Source organism: Nothoprocta perdicaria, unplaced genomic scaffold, assembly GCF_003342845.1.
Source record: "Nothoprocta perdicaria isolate Ctin4 unplaced genomic scaffold, notPer1 scaffold_73, whole genome shotgun sequence".
Classification (NCBI taxonomy): domain Eukaryota; kingdom Metazoa; phylum Chordata; class Aves; order Tinamiformes; family Tinamidae; genus Nothoprocta; species Nothoprocta perdicaria.
Genome location: NW_020456010.1, coordinates 2,104,311 through 2,118,440, shown reverse-complemented (window position 1 = coordinate 2,118,440; position 14,130 = coordinate 2,104,311). Strand labels below are relative to the sequence as shown.

At 40.3% G+C, this 14,130-nt stretch overlaps 1 protein-coding gene across 2 annotated transcripts in view; it reads right to left on the bottom strand.

Moving 5' to 3' along the window:
• The window catches only part of LTBP1 (latent transforming growth factor beta binding protein 1), a 167,210-nt gene that overhangs the window by 68,871 nt on the left and 84,209 nt on the right, over nt 1–14,130 (bottom strand). For both annotated transcript variants that reach the window (XM_026051165.1, XM_026051166.1), the window contains exon 8: nt 1,392–1,514. In XM_026051165.1, coding sequence (XP_025906950.1) covers nt 1,392–1,514 — 123 coding nt within the window. The remainder of the gene's footprint in view (nt 1–1,391; nt 1,515–14,130) is intronic.

The window sequence follows — 14,130 nt, the reverse complement described above, 5'->3', positions numbered from 1 at the left end:
CCAGATTTACAGGTTTGCTAGCAGCACAATGTAGAGACACGTGAGCCTATTTAACCAGCTAGTTCGTGTACRTGTAGCACTTTGACCACAGCAACAGGGAGCTCATTCATTACAGACCAGTTTCTCCCCTCTGAGAAACTGTATCAGTCTGTCCAAAATTTTATACTGACACTCACAGATTACTCCTGACACTTCAGCTCAGTAACTAACATCAAGATCAGATCCTTAAACACTTCTTTAAAACYAATTTAAAAAAAATCACAGCAAAGCAAATTCATCCAAAATACAGCAGTATTTTTCAGGTAGTTCATTCAGAGATGACACAACTACCATATGATTGACAAAGTGACCATATAACTAATCAATTCCTTCCAATTTAGGCTCTTCAATTGAGAAACAGATTATGTTTGATTATTGGCTTGATTGTTTACAACATTACATTGGGAGAAAAATAAATTAAAAGTTTGTATTGTCCATGTTTGATTTTATGTTGCATAATTAAAGACTGCTCCAAAGTTGCTATTCTGTCAAATGATGGAAGCTTTTTCATTATCTCATCTTCTCTTGCTACCGTAACAAAACGGTGCATCCTATGCTATAAACAAATCAGAAGTTATTATTCTTATTCATCTTATTCTTATTTCTCTCCCATCTAAAGTGTCACTGTGAGAAAATGTCCAGTGACAGAGACATAAAGGTATCATAAAGGTTCACTGAAAATTAAAAAAAAAAAAAAAATAAAATAAAAAGCATAAAAAAGCATATGCATTGTATTTTCCAATCTCTCTGCTTCAAGTTGATCTTACATTACCTTATAAATCTAAGGCTAAACTGTCCAGTTTTTCCTGATGCTTGGACTAGGAAAAATGAATTGCTTTACCGACGCTAAGATTTTGTGTAGTTTTCTCCCATTCCCCGGAGTTCCAGTGCTCTGATGCTTTGGGACAAGGATTTTAAAAGTGCCAGTGGGAGAGGAAAAAGGTCTTTCTGTGAAGGAGGTGGCTTTCAGCTTCTTAAGAAACAGCAACCAAAACTATCCATGCTAAAACTGCAGGAGTGGAAGAGGGAAAACACATGTTTTGTGTCAAGGAGAACTCTGGTCAGTTGATAAAGACTGGAAGTGGTCAAAGAGGCAGGATGTAGCCTGGAAGGTTTTATGTCAAGAAAACCATGGAAGGCAGACAGGAAGCCTGGAAGGCTGCAAGGGAAAACGAAGTTTCCTGGACAAGAGGGCAGAAAGGAAGCACAGAGCACGGCTCCTCTGACTAATGGACGTGAATAAGCTGACACGGAGAGGCAAGGACAGCAAGAAGTGGGATAGCTGAGACCAGTCAAACAAATCTCTTAAGTGCACACAACTTTTTGTTACTTTGATCAGTGTTATTACTTACGTACGCATCTGGAGAGAGTCGGATCTGGCACAAATCCCATTTTGCATGTACATCTGTAACTGCCCATGGTATTCAAACACTCACCATTAGGGCATACTCCCTGCAACTGGCATTCATTGATATCTGTGGAAAAAAACGGAAAAAAAAAAATAGAACTGGAATGAGTAATTGATCTTTCTTTAGAAGTTATCTCTTTTTTAACAGGAGTAATAACAGTTAATACTCTAATCAGCATTTTTTCCATACTGAAAACATTCTGAGATATTTTAAAAATACTGCTGAAAACATATCAGAAAAAAACAATTATTTATGTATGTCATTCTCAAATATTCTGAACTTTTTTATATATGTGCACACACACATATACATACACATATGAACACACACACAAATATATRTATACATGTGCTTCTATGGGGTTATCACCCTCCCCCTTTCCTGAGCAGATGATAACTTGCAGAGTCAAAYGTGACTAGCAGGAACATTCACGAACACAAAGTTTTAAGCTGGCACAGACGAGCACTCGCAGGAACTGTGCTATGATTTATACAGGATGAAACAGTGCTTGACAAGCTTAATACAGTTTTTATTAGTATTTGTACTGCAGGACAGCCTGAAGGCCCATGGAGCTGGAAGGAGCGCAGCACAGCAAGACCATGTCTCGCGTAAAGACTGCAGCAGCTTAAGAATAAGGATCTGCACAGAATCTAGGAGACACAGGGAGGAAAGGATGTCCTCCATGGGAACACAAGCTTGTGACAATTACCAAAGGCCAAGAGCTCTTTGACAGCGTTTGCAGTTCCTAAGCTACCCGCTCCGCTGTCCTYGTCTCTTAATGTCATAAACCCTTCTCTGCTTCCTTGATCTCAGCGTTGCTGCCTGGCCCAAAACRGTCAATGAGAGCAAAGAGCAGTGTGCAAAACGTACCAGCTGTGCTGGACCYGGCTTTTGGAAACCTGCAGGAGGCACCTTCTGCACCACGACCTCCTCCTCCATTTCTCTCCCCAGCCCAGCTACCTCTTCCCCTGGGTGGGGTGCCCCACTGAACCCCACGGCATGGCAGACTCCAGCAGCACCCGTGTCAACCATGATTTTTCCGAACATTCCACATCCACGTTATCCCTAGTGCTTCTATTCCTATACCTCATCTAACATCTTGACACCGCCTGCATCAGCTTCATCCCTATGCACTTAGCCATTTGTGACAAGGAGTGATAATTTATATCCTATAACTTTGGATGAAATATGATGGAAACCACACGGATTACCAAAGATCAGCAATGCCTCAAAGGAATTTTTCAGTGAAATTCCCAGACTCTCTGACTTTCTGACCTCAGAGGGAGTGGGTTTTTGACAAAGGAGAACGGTACAAGGAAAGAACACACAAAAATGCTGAGAAATCCTCAAGGTCTTTTCCTGAAGCAGTCTATCTCTGACCCAACCAATCCTTGAGCAGGAAGATGGCCCGCAGAAGCACAGAAGTATCTTATTTAGRGATCTCAGTAATACTACTAGACTCAGAAGCTTTAGTAAGCTGGACTTGTCCTGTTCCATGAGATGAAAATTTTCGGACAGCTTCTCCAGTTACTTAGTCTATCTTGGTCAGATGGGACTGAAAGAATCTATACAGTGACAGCTATCTCCCAAAGGAAACACCATCCTTGCTGCAATGCCAGACCAAATTTGCAACCACTGAGAGGAAGGAGCTTAAGAAAACTAACAGCTAGCGAACTACAGAAATGACTGGAACATCCCCGAACAGAAACATGCCGAAGCTGCGGCTAAATTGTCGGCAGAAACAGGTACACGGCTAACTCTCCCCTTTCCAAACAGTTTGGCTCAATAGGAACATTAAAGAAAAAGAGATGAGTATGAAATATCTGGAGGTGAACATAAAGCAAACACTCGGAAAGGAGCAGTGACTTTTCCACCTATCGCCCACGCTGGGGGTTTTGGGATCAATCCTCACAAGCCGAGCAATGGAACAAGTCTCCGCTTTGCTGAAGCACTGACACTTCCTAGGAACGGAGACAGAGGAACAGGTGTGCTTGGAATACAGGGAACTCTCAATACCAGGGCTGACTGCAAGCTAGAAATCCCCAATGCTGTTCCACAAGTACTTACACAGGCATACGAACTGCACAAAAAACCTACATTTGTACTTCTTGTAGCAAAATGTACCTGATTCTTTTGTGGGGRAATAGGAAAAATACTCATGAGAAGTACGATGGAAAAAAGATGATATTAAATATTAAAAATTAAGTTACATACTTTTAAACATAGACCACTGCCTTTAATTCTAATCTGCCATTCGCTTCCTGGTGTTTTATGACAATTATTGGTAAATGGTGACAAAGTATGCGTAGCAAAAATATTTGTTAAGTGTAATAAGTAGACTTTTGAAAATGACATTTTCACTGTACAAAGACTAAGGATAGTCTTTTTACTATAGGAAAAYTAAACCTTTACTACAGAAAAAAAGGAGGTTCCCTCTCAGAAGCCATATATATCATGCTGCTTTGTTACAGTACTTTTTCCTTACTATATACATGCAAAATTCACAGAAATCTTTGCCTAATGGAGTTCATTTAAGCTTTAAATTAGTGAGCTTACTTACTTCARTTAACATTAATCTAATTTAGTATTTCTAATTCTTGTTTTCCTAAGGAAATATCTAGTGCTCCTGGCTGCCAGACATTAACATATACTGATACTTGCCTATACGTCATCATTATGCTAAACGTCCTTCCTCGTCAGAAGGATGCATAAATATATGCTCAAACATTACACAGCTTAGCATATATACATTCATCCTTCCAAAGTTTAAAAGGATTATGATACATTTTTCGGATTGTGACTATTCCCTTTTTCATCGAGTTTCATTTGAAATTCAAAAAAAAAAACAAAAACAAAAAACACATGGGTAAGCTTTAATAGTTAAATATTGAAAGCTATAGGTGTGTAAAAAAAAAAAAAGTGAACTGCTGCAAGGATAGACACATGCATAAAAGAAAAAAYAGTTTATAACACCTGTAACAACTTACGTTTCAAGTACTCATTAAYAAAGTATTATTTGTATTATTCAACTGAACCATGTCATATAACTTTGTGTAACTATTATACAGTAATATCTATAACCTTGTAATTGAGTGGCTCAGTGATCTGTTCAGATTTTATAATGAAAATTCTTAACATAGTTTATATTTAAAGCTTTAAACTTTAGCGGATTTTTTTTTTTAAACAAAAAAGTTAACAAGCATTTTCACAGATCTGAAGTTCACCCCTATCCTTACTGATAATAATTGACATTAGTAATGCATCTTATGCATCTGGTGATACTTTGGGAGAGTCTTTTTTTTTTTTTTTTTAATAGTTTTTCCTTCTAATGGCCAAGGTTTCATGGTATTACCTACAGCTGTCTCTAATTTGCAGGTAGAAGGTGATCTTCCTATAATCCATCAAAACACAGTCATCTTTCTTTCCAAATATTTCAGTTATTCTGCAGGAAACATCCACAGGTGCTGTCACTAATGTATCTTTATTATAACTCTGTCCAGATGAACTGTTCTTGTATATCTAGTATTTATAAACATCGCCTTGGAACTTGTACATAGTCCCATAGAGCCTCCATTCACTTGTCCTCTCTTATTGCTATTTAATGTGGATACTGCTACACTTAAATAGCAGTTTACATCTGTAAATACCAATGATTGTTCCTCCTCTTGTTTTATTAGGTTTCATGACAGATATTTCGCTTTCTACAATTGCCTAAATTTAAAAGCTAACCTCTCGTGCATTCCGCTGATGCCTCAGCATAACTTAATTATAAAGTATTTTTAATGACTCATTTCCAAGTCATGTTTTCTGCATGAGCTCATCACAAAATTATGGAGCTGAAGCTTCATGTTGAATTACACCAGTCTATCTAGGGATTCAACAGAAACAAGCCACAGATTGATAAGAAACTTCAGATTTTGGGAAGAAACAAACATGTAAGAGTAGTCTTTATTTAACCACTCTGGTCAAAAATCCCTTTTGAATGTAGTATGTATTTCATTTTACTTCACACTGTGTTAAATGGCCACCTACCCAGAATGTTTTTGACCACCTGCAGGCCTGCCCAGTTGTGCAAACTGCACTGGAATCAACTTGTTCAGGCAGCTGGAAAAGAAATCTAGTTGAAGATTAACAGATTTCTTTCTTTTTTTCACTCCTCTTTTGTTGTTTATTGACATAAAATACTATTTCAGATAAAAGCAGTATAACATCAAGAACTTGTGTGTCCTGGTTATAAGGACAAAAAAGAAACAACTACTTTAAAGTKGTCTGAATAATACTTTATTGTGCAGAAGTGCACTTGTGACTTGCTCAGACACCTTCATTTATGCAGTTCTAGCAGAGAAAATGCTTTAAAGATCTCTGTAACACCACTAATAAAAGCACACATGTGCAAACAATGCTTTCCAGCGACCACCTAAGTATTAGTTTGTGGTTTTCAAGGAGAGGAGAGAAAYAGTAGCTTTTATATCCAAAGAAATTCTGCTGGTAAGAAGTGGATCAGGGGGGAAGCCWGCCGCCACCAAGGTGGCTCTGCTCTCCAAGGACACCCGTGTGCACTGCAGCTTTCCTACAGCCGGGCTCTGGACAGGAGAGCCCCGAATGGGGCGGATGGGGCTGTAGTTCTGCCCGTGCCCTCTTGCGTGCCCTGTTTCCTCGTGGCTTGATGCTGAGGGCAACCACCACACGGGCCTTCAGAGCCACCCCAACCACTACACTAGCCCAGAGCCTTCAGCACCAAGGGGGCTACTTAAAAACTATGGTTTTAACAGCCCCAGATAGTGCTCGACACCTTCATGCAGGTTTTGGTAGAGCTACGAGGTGTCAGGTCAACCTGCTGCTAGAAAACACAGTGTGTGAGTGACTCTGCCAMTGAAGTTCCTAGGGGAAAAAACAAACAGAAGGACACCTAAAAAGGCCACTTTTAATTGAATATCTGCCCTCTCTTGGGAAGGGTGCAACTATGAACGAGTACAGTAGCCTTAAATAGCAGAAACAAAGGAAGAACGTGGTAGTGATGTAAGATTTTTTTCACTTATACATGAAAATACATGCTAAAATTGAACTCATTAGAAACTATGACAGGAATTATCAAATACAGTTTTACAACAGTTTTACTAATAACGACTTTATCTTTGAAAAGCTTTACATATATTAATTAGTGACTAACAGATAGACATGAACAGATAACTAAGACATCTAACTGGAAATTTGTTTGGATTGAAAATAATGAAATGCCATTTGCTTTAGTCATGTCCTTTTCTCCTCAACTTCCAAACTGTTTAAGAGGTTTTATTTGTATTTCTCTTTAGGATATGTCAATCTTCAAGGCTTCACATTACAAATACCCTCAAAAAACGTTTTGAAAGCAATTTGCCAGCATCTTGTTCTACAAATAGTTAACAAAATCAGATGATGTTCTAACCTCAGCTTTTAGCCACGGCTACACATACACATTCGGAATTTCATGGTGTGAATACCCCCACAGTAAATTAAATTTTATTAGTCTAGATGCAGCCAACAGACATCAAAAACCTATTTTCATATAAGAACTGTGATTTAGGGACAGACTGAACAGTCCAGAAAAAAAAAGTAAGCACTAAATTTTCAGAAACAGCTTAATCCTTAAGTGTTACTTTTCTCTAAACAGTTCTTCCATTTTTAAAGATTCAAAAACCCAGTGGCTTTTCAACAGAACACATTAACAGAGTCGGGCTGTTTTACTCATGCAAGCTACTTGCCGACTGGTTTGTTCAGCTCTCTTGGAAATCATTGAGCAGGGAGACAAAAAGTATATGAATAAAGACTTTAAAAGGAGCAGTAGATACACCTGGGACCAAACTCTGCTGGGAAGTACTTCAAATACAAGCGCAGAGCATTTATGTATGTAACAGTGGGCTTCCCCCTCACTGCTGTGCAGGAATACTCCGGTGTACAGATGTGTACACAGGCGACAAATGTACAGGTATACAGGTGTACAGAGCAGAGAGGAGCTGCAGGGAGGACACAGAGGGACCCGGAGGCTCCTCCTTCCCCGTGCTCTGCCTGCACCCTCCAAAGGACCCCCTGCCCTTTGTAGCAGATTAAACCCATCACTGGGGCTGCATTAGCTGTTACTGGACACCGCTCTGGTTCTCTACTGGAAGCTTAAACACCAAGCTCCTCTCTCACCTTTCTTCGAGCAATCACATATTGCAAGTGATTCCTTTCACCTTTATTACCAGATGACACCATAAGGTAGTCCGAGGATCCTTTCTCCAAGGAGAACCAAATATTCCAAGGGTAAACATCCAACTCTAAGAAAAAAAATCTTGTGTCTACTTATAATGGGATCTGCACTTGCCACTTCTTTACTGCCATTAAAAAAAAAAGGCTTTGCTTGGTTAACATTAAACACGGTGAGTGATGGGCAGGGTGCTTCATAAAGCTACAGTAACCTCCTTTAATGCCCCCCTTTACTGAAATACTTGGGCCCTTCAGCAAGACGACAGAAAAATGCTACCCAGTGGGCTGGTCTTCTGCATGTCGAAAGGCTCAGCACAGCCTAAAGAGCCTGATGCTGCTAYGGTCGAGTGCAACAGGGCAAGAAGACTGCTTGAGCAGCAGGGCTGTTCTTCCTTAAGCAGATGGTCGGATTACCAGCCCTCCAGTGCTAAGCCTCCACCTGGAAGAGTATTTAGGAGGAGAACTCCAGGATGTTTTGCCTTTGCCAACCACTGCAACAGCCCTTCTGACCACCCAGGCCCACCTGGCCTAGCGCAGAGCCGCGGGGAATGCAGAAATGTCTTTGCTCCCTGCAGCCTCGTAGCYCGCGTGCACCCGAGCAGCCTGCCCGCTCCCTCCCCATGTAAGCAGTGATTTCGGGCCGTATTTGGTCAGAAGCATAATGGAATTTGAAGCATTCCTTCCYATAAAACGGAATCCATTCCTTCATCTCCATGCTTAGTGCCATTCAATTTATGCTCATTAAGATGATCGTAACTCGGAGCACTTGGCTGCACTTGGAAACAGAAGTCTAGAACTGAATGCACAYGTTTGTTAACATCTTCTGGTCAGGACAGCACCCTTTGACAGCACGTTACTTAAACCTACCACAGTCATTTTTGCYCAAGAAAAACATTTAGATGAGCTCAAAAAAAAGGGAGCTGTCACAATACGGATTTTGAAAAAATGTAGTTGCATTAATGTAAACACAAGGTCTTTAACACAATGTTTAAAATTTGTTTTTTGAAAGAAGTCATTGTTACCAGTCACATTCAGAATGCCACCAACTTTCGTTTCAGGGCACTGATAACTCAAAAATGGTATTGTCAGCCATCAAAAATAGGTTATTTCCATCTTGCTAATGCACAATAATTAAAAGACTTAAGTTTTAATTCACAATACTGAAAAACACTATGAAATTATTTAATTAAGACAATAAGCCTCCTTTTGAAACAATAAATGCCATTCTTGTACAGCTTTTGCTATGTAGTATGAGATTTTTGACAACTGCATGAAGAAAGCCTGTCTCAAAAGATAATGAACAATTTAGATTTTCTTATCCTTATGGTATACATACAYGGCAGGAAACAATGTTCAATTTCACAATTTTAAGGACAATTATTGATTAGGGAATGAGTTCCCTCCTCCATTTTCTGACTTCCACTGTTCCCTCTCTCTACCACTGAAGACAAGAAAACTCTAACTCATAGTTCAAAGGAAAAAAACTCATAGAAATGCCATAAAATCCCACACAGAATTAAGACAAGAGTAAAAAATTAGCTTAGAGTAAACATTTTTTAATTTAAAAGTATTTTTTCTTTACCRCTAGATCCAGAAAAGTGAACTAAAGTACTAAACAGGCAGAACTTGTGGGGGGGAGAGTTATTTTTATTAATGTATCAAAATACAGGTTTCAAAATCAGTGGTATTTTGGAACTGGTGGAAAATTACTTACAAGATAAACATTATAGCTGTCAGAAGGCAAGTCAGCTGGGCCAAATTTTTAGGAGAGAGTAAAACTTCCCTCCACACTTTCCAACAGTCTCTTGSGTTTTACTTTTGTGGCTTGGGACCAAAGTGGCCAAATAAATATGCAACTCCTCTTAGCTGGGGCAGTCATGATACCAGAAGGTTTATCCACACAAACATGCAAATGGCCTCTCGATAACCACCTCAAATATGACTTGGTACACTAAAGACCTTCTAGATAATCATATGTCAAGTGGAATTTGTCAAAGTCATCGGTAATTGAATTTCTTCATTAGAAATGACTAAGTGGTCTGGCATTAAATGTTACTTGGTAATATCTGCCTTGACAGATGCTTTCACATAGTAAGCTCTCTAATGTGCACAATATCTTAAAGAGCAAATTAAGAGTGGAATATATAATTTACGGCTTATTTGTGAAATCTGGGCTTGTTTTGGTAGGCATATATTAGGCTTCATTGGGAACCGCTTCCCAACAACAGGCTCCATTTGCAGCCCTTATTTGCTCTGGCAACACCAGCTAAAACTGCACGTGCTGCAAAACTGAAAATACTGCTCCAACCTCCTGTAGCTGTTATTGTTAACCCCTATTAATACCCTCAACCTCTAAGAAATGTATAACACACATCTTACTGCCTCCATTGTATTCGATTACTTCACTAATAATCTAATTAGTAAGAATAATAGGGGGTAAAAGGGACAAACAACAGGGCTAGGTTGCTAAGGGGGACAGGCAGTGTGTATTTTTAGAAGCTACAAGGAATGACCCACTAATTTCTGGGAGCTACCAGAGACGGAGCCGTGGAAATCAGCCCAAAGCACTGTGCTTTTGCTTGGAATTTACTGGAATGCAAGTCTGTAGAGCCACACTTTTCAAACACCTAAGTAATGGTCAAGGAGCAACCCAGCCCTCTTTCTGGAGATGTATTTATGTCTCAGTGTGATTTTCRTAGAAGAGCTCCTTTAAAGAAAGCTGTTAGCTTACTAGCTAAGTAACATTAATTAGCAATTCCTATGAAATTCAGCTCTTATAAGACATAATGTACAGAAATGACATTTAGGGAAAGCAAAATTATTTGTGTATTTTCAAGACAAACATAGGAGGGCAGAGTGTACATTAAAATCCATTTAAAAGCATGCTGAAGTGAATGGAAAAAAGCCTCCAGTCCCTAGTGCATATTATTATGGAATTTGATCCATTAATACATAAGTAGTAGTTTCTGCAAACTCATATACATTAAATTTTAAGCACATGGAGAATTTTCATGAACTTTCACACACAACTTTACTTCACTGGAAAACAACAAATGTCCAGGTATTTCTCCGGCTTTTCGAGATAAGATTTTTTAAAGTGCTCTGTTGGCAGCATGCGAGTTTCCTGAAAAACGAATCCAACCTCTTTACCAGCTGTTTTTTCATTCTGTTTCATTTTTCCAAGAAAACCATTAGCAGAAGAAGGAAACAGCAAGTATAACTCTCAACAGAGCACCAGGAATCAGCACTGCAGCCTGACAAGGCAGCTCCAGCTCTGATAAGCTGTATTTTGGGTTTCAAGACAGCCTTAGGGCATCCATGTGTGTACATGTAATAAATCATCCCACTGAAAAGATAATTACTGAGCGAAAAAAGCCTGGCTTGGCAGCAATTATACTAAACTGTTTGAATTAACATACTCACAGACGGTTCCTTGTTATTCTGTGCACACAGAAGAATGTTTCATTACACTAGTTCATTCACTTGAAAGGCAATTARGAGCTGCTTATTAATCACACTAATACCACACAGGCTTTGTTTTGACTGCAAAAACAATGTAGAACAAAAGATTAATTAGGTGTTTAGGCTGGCACTTTCAAAGGCACTGGGGATGCTCCCTAGGTGAGAGCAGTTCTGCTGCAGCTCCAGCCACGGATTCAGAAACACATCCCCAGCGCGGGGCTGTTTTGGCAACGTTGGCCATTTCTGAGCACAAACCCTCTGAGCAAAGAATAATCTAATTAAAATGTATATCTGCATATGCATATTCTGTGCCACTCCTTTTCAATTTAATTGTAATGATTGCTCCCAAAACAGGAATACCTGCCCACGCATCCCTCCCTCCAGCACCTTGAGGAGTTTTCCCTTCACAGCTCTTGCTGCTGGTTTTCTCCAAGCCTGTGACTTGGATGGGAGCTTCTTCATCAGCCCTGTCTCGTTTCCCTCCAGAAAAGGGGCATTTGCATCAGACACAAACAGGACACTTTTGTCTGACCCACTGAAAAGCACAGGCTACTGATATTGCAGGATCAGAACATACTCTGCTTGTAGCTCCTTCACAGGAGAACCCAGMAGGATCAAAACATACCCTGCCCACAAGCTCCTTCACAGGAGAACCCAGCCTTCCTGATGGCTCTGCAAACAGAAAGCAATATCTGGACCCTCTGGGGACGTACTTCCTAATAGTAGTCTTGTTGCTTACTTCAACAGGACTAAATTTAATCCTGCCTTCCTTTCATGGTTTTCCTTCTGCGATTGCTCCTTTATTCCTCCTTTGTGGACCATGTTGGTGAGTTACAGAAAAACATCCAGGCCCAATAAAAGCGATATGGGGCAAATGCAGCAGTCAACATACTCATTCCAGCTGCCCTCTCCAGACAGCCAGGAGAGAGTTCCCTGTCCTCAACTCATCAACAGCCTCCTCTCTGACAACATAACCTGAACCCTCTGATAAAACTCTAGGTTATGAGTTTTTCTGTATGAACTACTAGTTGTATTGCGTAGTATAAAAATGAGTCGGGGAAAAACCATCAAAAACACCACAGAAAATAATGACTATTGTACCAGGGACTGACATGKCTCTATACACTACCATGGTAGGGCTTCACTCCCTCTTACACTCCTACCTAGAGACATATGTTCTCTCTCTCTGTCAGCTTGTCATTGCTCAATGAAACAATTTCCTGGCCCACTTCTGGCAACCTTCACAAGAATCAGACCATTCTTTCTTTAACTGTTTGGAGCCCTTGATTAGATAATGCAGTTTTGCCAAAATAAGGTTCGCTAACATCTACGTAAAAGATCCTTGAACCCAAATGAATATCCTACTCGCCTTTAAAGGTGCTTTCTAGGAAACCAATGTGCAGACAGTGAGGTCTGTGCACGTCCATTAGAGGTATCACAAGCTTTTCTATCCATGTTCGCCATGCTCAGGGGGACGCACGATGGTGCTGAGACGCATCCCCCAGACACTTTCAGTGCTCGCAGTTAGAAATCCTTCCTCTTTTGCAGATTCTGCAAAACCTCCTAACCAATATGCAGAATGATGTAATCTCTTAGGAATTGGTTGGGAGCATCTTGCTGAGATGTGTGTACCACCTGTATGCTTAATTTGAGGGAGATTGGGAAAAGCTGATCCAYACATGCCTCACATCCACCTCTTTCWCCTTCTCATTTTACAGTCAACATCTCCCTACCCCTTTTTTTCTTAAGGGGAATCTATGGTCTCTCAAAGTAGATCAGGGAACAGGTTCTTGACGTGCAATTTGCAGCTTTTCTCCATTTAGTCTCCTTAGTATTCCAACCCCAGTGATTTTCTTTTATAGTCCTCTAGTGTCCCTACCTTGCAAACTATAAACAACAGGCAACCTGTAAACCACAGGGTGGAAGACTAGGCAGCAGAATGGCAAAAGTGCACGATGGAGAAACTTTCAGATAGCAGCTCTCATGTTTTCCTTAGCACCAGGACTTACGTGTTTAGTGCTCTATGAACAGTACTTTTTTGTTGGGGAAATTATTTCATTATGTGACTGGCTGCCATATAWTTCTTTATCCATGCATTAACTGAGAGTTTCCAGTTAAAAGGAAATTAATTTAATCTCCAAAAAGCCTGTGTATCTCTTCCACTGCCAATTACTCTTGCATCTTCTCCTTCTCTCCACTCCTACAACTTTTTTCCAGCAGCTTTTGTACTCTTGCAGCGACCACAGTGACTGGCAAACCTGACCACAGCTTAGCATCATCCTTCCTTTGCCTCACACTCCCTTTCCTTGCACAAATCTCTCTGAAGAGCATCCCAGGAGGGCTGCTCACACATTCTCTCAGTCCCTTCTCTGGTTTCCTTGAGCAGTGCCAAACAAGTAGGAGAAGCAGTTAAGCTTTTTCCTACGTTCTCAGCTTGCACCCTGCTCAGCACTTCAAGACATGTGGTAAGCAGGAGCCTATATCTAACGTTATCTCCTCAGCCTCCTTGGCCAGCGATGACATTGGCTGGGAAAATCCAAATGCCTCGTGGCTTTCTGGGCAAGCTACATGCAAGTCTGTTGTGGTTTCACAGTACAGCTGCATGACTGTAYAGATCCAGAATCTCCTATGTTTTGCCAACTTGCATGCTTAAAGCCAAAAGATACAGAGTATTTTTGCCCAAGAAATCTGCCACACACAACTCTGCTCTTTGCTTAACAGAGCTTATGCTCCACACTTCCCTACCCACACTATATATATTCTTGAAGTGCATGGTTCCCCCCTCCTTACATGGCAGCCCCGTAAGCAAGGATTTCCATATTGACTTACATTACTAACGTAACAACTGTCTGTTGAATCTCCCTTCTCAAGTCCAAATCAACCATTTTTCTGATCAGTCTGAAGTGTATGAGCTATTCTGTCTTGTCAGTATCGTTGGACTAAGCAGGTTGAGTGTTATATGAAAGAATGGGCAGAACAATGTATTTCTACTGCA